We start from the raw sequence: 12,264 nt of genomic DNA, 5'->3' as shown, positions 1-12,264 counted from the left end.
TCATGACACATTCAGGTGTTTGCGGCCCAATATGAACAAGCAATTACTAAGATGCTACACTTAAGTCCAAGACTTTTCACTCTCTTGGCAGATGTAGGTTGAAAGTAATCTTTTAATTTTATCAACATGTTTCTTCTGGCCAGCGGTGCGTTCTGGAGTGGCCCAGTCACAGTTCTGACTCTAGTTTCTGGAGGTAGTTACATTTTTATCTCAGTATTTTAATGGCAAAGGACAAGTAGCGGTTTTCCAATGTTCCAGTTTGTATGCAACTCTTTTTGTATCAAGGATAAAGAAGATATGAACCATCATGATTCCTATTTGAAACAGACCTAATCATAGATGCACTGTTGTGTTTTCTTCCCAAGCGAGTCAAGTTGACTTGACTTGAAGGTTCAAGTCAAGTCAACCTTGACTTGAACCTTAGTCAAGGTCCTGCTGCCTTGACTAATAATATCTGCGTCACATTTTTAAAAATGAAAGACGGTTAGCTTGTCATCAGCTCACCATGTTACTGGGAACAACTTCCTCTGCTCAGCTTTTCCTCCGACACTAGATTTGTGTCTCCGATTGAGAATAATAATAATAATAATATCCCTTATATCCTTCCTGGCTGGAGAGCTACAAAAAACTCCCAGCATTTCAGATTAGGTTTCTAAAATAGAATCCACATGATGAAATGTGGCGATTTTTTTTTTTTTCCCAGTAACGTTGCATGAAAAGAGCGAAAGTCGCTCCTGTCCGATGAGGAATGTACGACAGACAACAGCTTCTCCGTTCACCAACGCTGTCGGGAAATTCAGCGTTAACAGCCCTCACATGGCTCTGCTTTCAGAATGAACAGCCACACAACCGGAGGCTGTTTTCTGTCCACAGCTGACTGAAAATAGTCAGAGAGCTTTTAATACTGCTGTCTGAGATTTATCTGGTGCTTCACTGGGATTTTTGCCTTTTTCTCCATTTAAAGATTTCTGCAGTATTTAGTTACATTTGTTCTTTATGCAACTTTCCATCTGCTGCTTGGTTTTCTTTTCTGTGCTCTTTAATTATTCTAGTGATTTAAATCGGGTTATACCAAACATGTTTACTGAACTCCGTTTCTGGTATATTACCTGCATTTAATTCAGTTTTATCCTGCTGAAAAACACTTTGACATACAGTGTCTTAAACAAAGTCTAAATTGTCACATTTTGGTATGTTAAAGCCACAAATGTAGGTAGTCTACTCATAATCTGGTGCCTATATTTAGTATTACAATAAACCCAAAGTAGAAAGACAATCAGTGAATCCAATTTTCTGATTTTGAAGATTTAATTTGTGGAAAATCTGGATTTTTTTTTTCTCCTACCAATACACTCCTACCATAGAATTTGACAAGCGTGTCAAATAATATCAAGTCCCTGATATTCAAGGGACTCAAAATGGGAGACTGGTGTACCAATGCTTCACTTCACAAGTACACCGGAAAGTTTTATTTTGTGTTGGTCCATTGCATAGAAAATCAACAAAATTCATTGAAGTTCGACATTGACAAAATGTAAACAAATGCATTAATTAAAGGAATGACGAGATCAACTGGCAGATTATTTCACTTATAACATGAAAAATGTATTGTTATGAGTGAAATAACCTGCCAGTGAACCTTTTTCATCAATATTAAAGAATTATTGATTTAAAACAAACTCATGTGTCTTACAAAAAATTTACATTTCAGAAGTTTTGTCTTATTTCAAGTGTGCTAAGATATTTCCAGCATAAGCTAGACCAAAAATACTTGGTAAGATTTTGTGTTTTTTGCAGTGTATACAGAAACGGTGTGGCTGTAAGCAGGTTTATTCTCCTTGCTTACTGAGTTGCTTTTATAATTGGAGATCAGAACCCTCCATCAGACGTTACGTCAGGTTTTTGTATATCTCTAGTGATTGCAGCAGACAGTCGGCACCGTAAAGCTGCGGTGCCGAGGGTTCAGTAACACTAGCTCCATTGAGGGATTAAGACTCAACAAGACTGGATTTGCTTTACGTCATAAGTACAGAAATCCTGTGGACAAAGTCAAGCTAAAGTCAACGGGGACAGCAAAGTTCACAGTTCACTTCTAAATTCATCCCTCCTTTTCTGTCATTAACCTCGATTTCAACGTTTCTTTGCATGCAGGCGGTCCGTCTTTGGACCACTTTGTGTCTCCCTTGGATGGACGATCCATAAGTGACTGGACGCCGAATCGCAAAACCCTCTTTTGAGTCCTCGTTTTTGCACAGATTTCAACTTACAGGCATATAAAGACATGTTTACATGTGGAGTGTGCAGGTGTTAATGAGGTTTTTACAACCCGCTAATAAAAGAACCTCCCCCTACCCACCCACTACTGCTCCGAATATCTCAGTGTGTTAATCCATGCTTACGTAATGTGACGCGCACACACACACACACACACACACACACACACACAGGCAGTCTCCCGCATGCACATCCTCCTGGATCTCCAAATAAAGCTAATGATGCACTTGGGAGGGTTCGCACCGAGTCCAAACTAATGCTGCTGAAGGATTAGGATCTGAAACAAAACCAAGTTCATAAAAAGCTGCCAGGAAACCGTCGTGGAGAAAAATAAGCTGGGAAAGAAAAAGAAAAGCGTGTGACATTAGAGGTGATATAAAAGTAACACTGTTTACAACAGAACAAATGTTTCTGCTCCCATAAGGCTGGTGTTGCGAGTTGACCGTGGAGTTTGGGTTTGTTGGTAAACGGGTAAAATGTGGGCGTGTTGAGAGAGTCAGCGGCTCTTCCGAGGTCCGTTACGCCCTTTTTTATGTGTCTGCTTGTGAAAGGCTGTTATTGCATACACTGGGCTTAAAATTGGTCACAACGGTAGATGTTTTCATTCATTTCATTAGCTTTAAAGTGCATGATATGAATGCAATGCTTCACTTATCATTCCACAAGATTTTTTTCAATAGGTTGCTGAAGTTTTGGCCCATTCCTCCTGAGCAGAACTGCTCTGAGTTGAAAGGTTTGCGCCTTTCAACTCTGCCCAGATTTTTTTTATATTAAAACTGAAATGGGGATATTTTACATACACTCACAGTATGCTTAGGGTCATGCATGTCATTATGTGCAAAAATCTTGTCAGGCCACCAAATATTCTTAAAGGGACAGTGTTACATTTTTTCCTGTCACATTGTGTCATTTTATTGCACAATCAAGTAAATATGTTAGCTTAAATTGTCATAAAAATGCTATGCATTTCAAATATGACTTTAAATTTGACTTCCTAATTTAATGACTTGAAATTGGGCCTCTGTCTCTTTAAGAAGCTCCTGCTCTTTCTGAAACGCAGCCTTCAGGAAGTCATCACATAATGGCTCCTCTATTAACCCGTTTTACCAGAAGTAGCTCAGCTGATGCTCAGTTCCACCAGGTGTTTGCTAACTGATTGATTAATTGATTGATTGCCCTCTTCCGCTCTGAGTGTCCTTTTAGTCCATACTGGTAAAGGACTCTTGACACTATTGGTACTTGCACTGTCTCACACTGTCTCACCTTTAGCAGTGACGCAGAATGCACTTTATGCGACGCACATGGGTGCTGTGCTTGAGCGGGCGCCACGACGCCGACATAAAAATGATTTCAAATCAGCATTTTTTGTATTTAACAGCTGTCTGTGTGCGCGTAAATGATCTGTTTAATAATGGAGACATGACTATAATGTCTCTACATACACATCAGAAAGCACCCATGACCTTCAGCCAACATCTTCATGGTATTTCTTGCTTTTGCAGTGGAGTTGATTGATACATTTTGCACCCACATTTGTGTCTGTATGTGTGTATGTGTATCATACCTGTCTCCTTCCTGATGGGTAACATCACTGGACATTCCTATGGTGTTTATCCTGGCTTAGAATGGATTAAACAGATGAGGATGGCACATCGGGTATCTGGAGATTGTATCCAAGTATGGATTGGACCACAATTTTCTTCCCATCGGTGTTTGTCAAAGTATCTCTTTCCATGTGGTTTGGGTTTACTGTGTTCTCTAATATTTTTGTCAGACTCTGTGTCAACAGAAAACAATTTGCAAAATACCTTGGGACATGCTAGCATATTAGCTAGCAGATTTAGGTTCGTAACAGAACGGAAAATTTACACACAAGAACAAAACTGACAGCAAAGAAGATCAGATTTTTGTCATAAGCCAAAATGAAAGCAAAAACGTTTATAGCTTTAGTAATCTTATGGTTGAGATAAAAAATAATGTTACAATATCAAACTAGCAGTCCAGCTAGCTAATACAGGAACTTAGAAAACTAGCTGTGTGAAACTAATATGTTAGTTTTTTTGGTAGGTTTTTTTATATTTCATATAACTATTTGAATTAATCAAAAAGGTCAGGTTAGAGTTGGTTTTTATGCACATTTGTAATTGGTCAAATTACTAGATTAAACCCAGTTTTCAGTTTGCTGAGTTAGTAAACCCTGCACTAATACAATGAAGGGGAAAAAAACCTTTTCATAAATAAGAAAGGAAGCTAACAAGAGATTTCAGTGAGCATCTCTTAGCTTGTAAGTTTCACTGCTGGGCTCTGTTAGCAGGTCTGTGTTTACTGTAAGTCTGTTTTTCATTTAGCCTCTCTCTCTCTGTCCAAATATTCTTCTGTTTATCTAACAAACTCTTCTTTCCTTTCACACTGCTTTCCCACAACCCCTCTCTCTGACCCCAGTTACACTCTCTGTCTTGTGTTTGTCTCATTCCTCTCTTTTTTTCCCTCACTCTTTATTAACTAATTTTTCAAATCTGTAACTTTTGTTTCCCCCAGACATTTCAAATCCATCTTTCTTTCTTTCTGTGTTTCTGTTCTCCCTCCTTCTTGTGTGTCCTCTCAGATGAAACGGAGGATGTCACCATTGGGAGCCAGCTTTGGAAGTGGGCACAGGTCAGTCACTTTGACCCCTGACCCCTAATCTTAAATTGAACCCTCATCACCTCATCCGTGAGCAAATAAATTTCCCACACATTTTTCATTTGGACCAATGAAAGTAAAATTTCCCCTTTACTTTCATCTTACATGAATATTCTCAGTTCAGAAAAATAATTCGCTAAATGAAATAAAACACATTTTTAAGTATAGGTTAAGGATATAGATCAGATTTTTGAAAATACGTTTTCCATTGATTATATACAGTCAGTGTCTTATCGATTAAATGTAGACAAGTTCCCACATTAGGGGCACAAACTAGAACAGTGACTAGCCCATATAAAACAACTGCAAAATAGAATATGTGAAACATATTGTCCTGGATTATTTTTCTGAATTGCTGTAGCCATGCTGAAAATATATGAAATGTGTCTTCAAGAATTGGCGCTAAACCTACCACACAGTTGGTACAAGTGTAGTTTAGATGTAACGTTCACTGTTTTAAAAGCTTTTACTGCTTTATACTTTAGGAAGAAAAATTAAAGTCACTTTAACATTCTCTTTAACTTTTAAATTAAAGAAGTAGAAGGCTTTGCTAGCCCTTATTTAACGGATTTTCAAAATGTGATTTTCTTCATAGAACAAAAGTCATTAACTTAATTGTGTATTTATTTATTTATATTTATGTATTTATTTTTAGATTTGTGGATAAGAGAAATGGGTATTTTCTTGTGTCATGCTAACAAAAGCTACAACAGCAACAAGCTAGTCAGATACATGTCTGTCGACCACGTTAGCAGACTTTAGTCGTATAAAAGAAATACAAGAATAATTTTCTGCTTTGTCCAGCTAAACAACTTTTCCTCTATGTGAAGTTAAGTCGGTCGACCCAGAAGGCTGAACTGAATCAATCCACCACATCAGCTACAACTCATCACTCATGATTAGCTTGCTAGCTTGGTGAAAAGCTGACAAGCTCACAGTTATCGATGACATGTCTTTTTTTTTAATGGATAAAGGGTAAAAATTACTTGGTAAAAATTACTTAATGAAACCAAAGTAAGTTGGTGCCAAGGCTTGTTTTTTCTCATAAAGTAAATCTAACCTTAAAACAAGAACAAAAAAAGTCAGAAGTAAAATAAGGCAGGGATTTTATCAACAAAGCAGAGACTTGATCACAAATTTCTGCCTTCATTTAGCAAAATTAAAAATAAAAAAAGCTTTATTTTTTACATTGAAATGACAATGACTATAAAAGGGAGAAACTGCCTTCAGACTTTCGGATCAAGGCTTGTGTTATGGCTGAACTGTTGAGTGTTAACCTCCATAATCTAATTTCCTCTCATTTCTTATCTTTGCTCCTCATCCTTTTATAACACAGAGAACATGTGGCATGAATGTCCGTGTTTGTTTCTGTTCATGGTTCTGTATCTGTTTCCTTGAGACGTTATTAAGTCCCTCCAGTTGTGTGTTATTATGCGTGTGTGAGCTCATAGTGTGTCCCTGTGGCACCAGACAGGAAATGATGAAGCAGCTCACAGCAGCAGCAACAAGGGTATTTGGGATTATTTGATTCAGGTTCATGCCAATGCTACAACATGAGAATAATACTATTAGACCCACTGAAATTCAAAACTAATTTCAGTTTACTTTGTTGTTTGTGAGTGACGAGGTGAAAGTAGAGATCGACGATGCATCTCCTGACTTTAAGATGCTGATTTGTGTAGCTGATATGACTGTCTAATGGTAACACTGACGAAACACCCCCGCTGCCCCCGGCATGTCGGCTAGCCCGCTGGAATGTTCCTCCTGTTTCTATAACACACATCTTACAGTAAACACAGCTGACAAGAAGATTTGCAGAGAGACTCCGGTCCAGCTAAAAACACCAAGAACCAAACACTGTCCTGTCTAAAAGGACTGCACACTCAGTCTTGTACTTTATTTTCATTTTAGCAGAGTAAAAGTTGCATATATTTCTAAAGGTCTGCTTGGATTACTTAAGATTTTAAAAATGTACAATTTCAAAATCACTAAAACGCGTTATCATAGTGTTTCCTACGAAGTCCTTTTACGAGGAAAAAGTGCCGGAATGAACCTTTTTCTTCCACTTTATTGGGCATAAAATAAACTGGCACTAACACTAAAAAATCCAGGTTTATCAATTTGTCGTACCCGACTGTTTAAGCAAAATGTACATGTGCTAAAGTAAAAAAAATTTTTTACCTTTTTGGACTTAACTGTATCCAGAATAATTTCACCAAATGAAACATTAGCTTCTTCCGTGAAGCTAATGTAGCTAATGAATTAACTTCCTGCCAAAACTGTACAGGAAGTGTTGTACAGTACAGTCAGCAATTGATTGGAAACTTAATGTGACTCATTTGAACTTTGTGTTAAACACCCATAATTCAGTTAAAAAACTTTTTTAAAAGCTCACTTTTCAACTCTCCCGACTTTAGCTTATCCACTTTCTTTAGCATCCCAAGGTCCGCGCTATGTGCTGACTACACTGACCAGGTGCATCTAAACAAAGCGATCTCCTGGCCGAGTTTGAGTTTGTGTTGGAGGTTGCTGGGCATTGGCTGTTTGGACGACATAAACATTTTAGCGCGGAGAAACAGACCTCTGGAAGCGGAGCTGAGATTCCTCTGTCGGGATGTTTGGATTGTGGAGAAGAATCGGACGGGAGATCGGGTCGGGGCGGTGATGTCGTATAAACGATCTGGTTTTAAACATCAGTGGAACTTGAAACATTACTTTTTTTAAAAAGTACAAATTTAAACTTTGCTGCCTGAAAAATGAACACAATATTACAGTGCGAATGACTGAGTATTTATTTCAGCTAAGAGGCCCTTCAGCTCTGCTGCTGCTGCTGAACAAACTACAACGGCTTTAATTTTATGACTGCATCATCTTTCAGCTAATGCATCCCATGTTTCCCTGCCTTACCGCGCTCTCCTTTCAGAAAGTCATCAGGGACTTAATGTAATTACATTATAAGGTGATGCTCATCATTTCTGCCTCTGTGTCCCCTCAGCAGTGACAGCGCTGCCATGGCATCAGGATCTCCAGACGTGGCGACCAATCAGGAGCCGGCTGAGGTCCAGGAGGATTGCTCAGGTAGGTATAACTGAGAGTCTGTTTCACGTTTTAATTTATATTCAGTAGAGCCTACAAACATGCAGAGGACCATGATTTTATTTTTAAATTTACTTTTTTCAACTTGAATTAAGGGTTTTCTAGGATAGCTACTTTGAAACTGATCTGAGAGACTGATGTGAGCGCATATGTAAATCTAAGACAACTAATTAGTGGTGTGTGGATTTAAAGCGCTCAACTCTGATAAACTTTTTTTCTGTGGATGCGCTCAACTCTGGCTCTCCTGCTCCTTATGTATAGAAAACCAGGAGGGCCAAAAACATTTGAATTTAGTATTCACAACTAAATGCCAATCATAGACTTGTTTTTCATCTGATCTGAGTATTTGTTGGATGAAAAAGAAGCAATAAACTAAAACAATATGATGATGTGGACTTAAAGTTTTATCACAGTATTTTGTTGTATTATTGTGATAATGATAAAAGTGGCAATAAGGACCATTAAATCATTTTTAGGCAATTGTGTGTCACATCAATTATAGCCCCACAAACACAAATAATGCTGTTGAAAAAACAGCATTTCTTCACATAAAGAAGTGTGACTTGTTTCGTTCTTCTTTTCAAACGTACTGATATTTATTTTGTTGAACAAACGGGGGAGGAAATAGTAAAACTGTCAAACTCAACAACAGGAACAGCTGTGGGAGGTTCACGATCATTTATCGTGACAACGATAAATCTAAATTCTTGGCATGATAAGACATTTATCATGATAAATAATACAATAAATGCCCACCCCTACTATCAGCAAATAAAAATACGGCAATACATATGAGAAATTACAAAACAAATAGCTAAGATTAAAGACAAACAAGTTTAAATATTCAACTTTGTAGCCTAATAATATGTGGTTAAGCATGTAAATATGTTTACTTCTTGCATTTCAGGTGGTATTTAAACATTTCTTGAGCTACTCTGTAACATGTGAAGATATTTGTAGCATTAGCTCAACCCTTTGTCAACTCATCCCCCAAATGTTTGAAGTTTGCTATGCCACTACTGTTCACTTTACCCTTGTTTTGATTTAAAAACTAATAAACTTTGACAAATTCATACTTTGTTGTTGTTGTTCTTCCATGTGTCAACCAATTGTAGGCCAATGGAGACGTTGGGACCACAAATTTAGCCATACATGATTTTATTTTTATTTCTAACTTGTCGTGACCACAGTTATTACCAGAAAGGATAAGCCATTTGTCACGGAGTACAACGAAACAAAGTGCACACTGTAGATCCTCTCTCCTGCTTCAGTCCGCTGCGTGCTTTTCCCCTCAAAGGTCACCACCTTCTCACTGAGTCGGAGTACATCAGCTCCTTCGTTTCTGACCTTAGCGCCCATTGAATTCTCCATGCTGCTATTCTGAGTCCTTCTATTGTTGTTTTAGAAGCTGAATGTTGGCAAATCAAGGTTTACCCAGTTTTACAGCAGCAGAGCTGCAGTGACCTTACACCAGCTTGTTGGCCTTTTTCCTGGTTTAATGCTGTGGAGAATGGCTCAGTAAATGACAAGGTTGGGTGGTGCTTCCCCCCCTGATATTTATTGCTGGCATGCAGAAAGGCTTCTTGTGCTTCACGTAGTAATAAGATATATAACATATATCTTGATTTAGATTTTTAAAAATCTGTTTGAATAGGAAATGATTATTTAGTACTGAAAGCATTATTGGAGTTCAAAATTTGTTCGTGGAAGGTTTCAAAAGAAAAATACATGTAGCGCAATGCCAAATTTTCCTGGATAAAATGAGAAAAGTTCACGATTAAAATTCCATATTTGTGATTTAGATCAGAAACGGAACAAAAATGATGGAGGGTGGGCCTTTATCATATTGTTTATCATTTATCGCGATAAATTTTGATTCATCGATATATTCCAGTTAATGATGTTTTAAATCCCTCAAAACTGTCTGTTGTCAGAATTATTTTTTTTTTTACTATTTTCTCCACCTTTTATCATACAGTTATTATTTATAATATAAATTTGATATAATATATATGCTAAATACATTTGAAAATGTTTGTGTTTACTTTTGAGACACAAATCACAGTATGATTACTGTCCTAAAGAATAATATTACAAATGGGAAAGTATCTGTGTTTGTGAAGCTATCATTACTGTGTCATGCAATTATGACACAGCCAAAAAAAAGCTACCTAAAAATGAAGTTATAAGTAGTTCTTATAGTCACTTTTATCATTTTACCACAAAATATCGTGATTAAAATTTAGTCCATATCGCCCAAACCTAGTCCAAGCCAAAAGAGTTTTCAGAACGCCCTTCTGTTTTTTGGGGGTTTTTTTTTTGGCATTCACAACTAAAATCTACGACTTCCGTCACTAAAGCTTGGCATCAAATCAGAGTGGAAGGAATGACATGGTGCGACGTTTGGCATTTACCTCATTTTAGGAGCAGATGAAGGTTGGGTAATTATTTTTCCTCTCTTTCTCTTCTTTTTCTTTTCAGGAAAGAAGAAATCAAAGTTCCAGACGTTCAAGAAATTGTTTGCTCGGAAGAAAAGGAAAGAGCCGCAGAACGCGGGAGTGGAGGAGGGCCTGAAGGGGAGCCAGTCGAGTGACAACGTCAGCAAAACGTCAGAGAACAACACGCTGACCCGATCCGAGAAGGAGAAGGGTTCTGGGTACAATCACACACATTTACACACTGACACAGTTCTACTCACTAACTTTAAGCCTCCACAGGGTCACGAGAAACATATTCGCCCCCTTAAGGATTTCTACTGGTTTTTGCTTTTTGACACACTTCAATGTTTTAGGTCATGAAATCAACATTGGGTAATGTGTAAATACAAACCAAGTCATTTATTAGGGAAAAAGCTGTCCAATTCAACTTTGCCAGGTATGATTTAAAGGAATTGTTCCCCCTAAACTCTTGGCGGCAACAACCGTCATTAGATATCTGTGATAACTGGCAGGAAACTTTAAACCATTATCCACATTGGCTTAAAGTTACAAACTGTTGACCAGAGACTCTCCTTTAGGTTTCTCTGATAGAGAGTACAATTTATGGTTTCATCAAATGTCCCTGAGCGGCGTAACAGCCCCAGAGCGTCACTCTACCACCACCATGTTGGACTGTGGGATCTAACGGGGCGAATACTTTCTATTACGTTGTAATTTTTAAATGATCAGTCCAAAGAATATTTTCCCAAACGTTTTGTGAAGCAGAGGTGCTTTTGGAAAATGTTACTTTTGTCTTCTTTTAAGTCCTTTAGACGTTGTTCTGGTGTATTTTATGGTCTTCTGGTTCAGTTCCTAAGAACTCCTGTGGCTTTGGTGGGTTTAGCCACTACTGCCCCATGTTCCCTCTGTCTGTGGAGTCCCAAAGACTTAGAAGTGGCTTTGTAACACTTTGCAGACCGATAGATATCAGTAACTGCATTGACCATATAATTACGCAATTTGACTTTTTGACAATATATTTGCTTGGTGGAAACCCAGCAATTTTGAAAAAAACTTTTATATATATATATATATATATATATATATATATAAAGCTTCGGCGTTAGCATGAGGTGTTTTTTATTTTGTTTTTTTTTTCTCCTTTTTGCAAATTGTAAAATTGGTTTATTTTACAAAACTGCAATGGAAACACTTTTTTTTCACATTATACGAGTCACATGATCAACAACCAGATGTTGCCTCTGGCGCAAACCATGAAGCAAGAGAGACAGGAAGTAGTTGGAGGATCATGGGACCACATTCTTTATTGCATGAACAAACTTTTTCATGTGTGATTTTAATCATGTTTCTCATGTAAGGGCAACACCTTTAATTATTAAACTTTGTTTTGCTGACATAACAGAATATTGACAGTTTTGCACGCAGCTAGTGACTTTGTTTCCATTTTGTTCTCGAGTTAGTTTGGAGCGTGATGTGTGGCATGCCTACTTCATGTTGCCAGAAGAGTACTGAAGAGTACTATTTGAGTGATTTATTTATTTATTTATTTTACATTTAAGTATGGGAGTCTGGTCTACTGAAATTGAACCAAATAAATGTGGTTAAAACAGTTAAATCCTAATTTTTCAAGCGAGGCAGCAGTATTTTCATAGGAGCAAACTAATTCAGATTGCTTTTTCACATCCAAGTGTGATTAAAAAAATAAATAAAGTCAAGACAAAGAAATCATTTTATTGGTTTCTTTTAATTAAAAAGGGAACTCACTGCTACAGTT

The 12,264-nt window shown here is 37.5% G+C and overlaps 1 protein-coding gene across 3 annotated transcripts in view; it reads left to right on the top strand.

Moving 5' to 3' along the window:
• LOC106928926 (uncharacterized) overlaps window positions 1–12,264 on the top strand; it is a 49,733-nt gene that overhangs the window by 20,227 nt on the left and 17,242 nt on the right. For 2 of the 3 annotated variants that reach the window (XM_015005529.2, XM_015005533.2), the window contains exons 2-3: window positions 7,952–8,034; window positions 10,534–10,708. In XM_015005529.2, coding sequence (XP_014861015.2) covers window positions 7,952–8,034; window positions 10,534–10,708 — 258 coding nt within the window. The remainder of the gene's footprint in view (window positions 1–7,951; window positions 8,035–10,533; window positions 10,709–12,264) is intronic. The other variant, XM_015005530.2, reaches the window with a different exon arrangement.

Source organism: Poecilia mexicana, unplaced genomic scaffold (assembly GCF_051168715.1).
Source record: "Poecilia mexicana isolate PSO_F unplaced genomic scaffold, ASM5116871v1 scaffold_10, whole genome shotgun sequence".
Taxonomy (NCBI): domain Eukaryota; kingdom Metazoa; phylum Chordata; class Actinopteri; order Cyprinodontiformes; family Poeciliidae; genus Poecilia; species Poecilia mexicana.
This window is presented reverse-complemented; position numbering and strand designations above follow the sequence as displayed.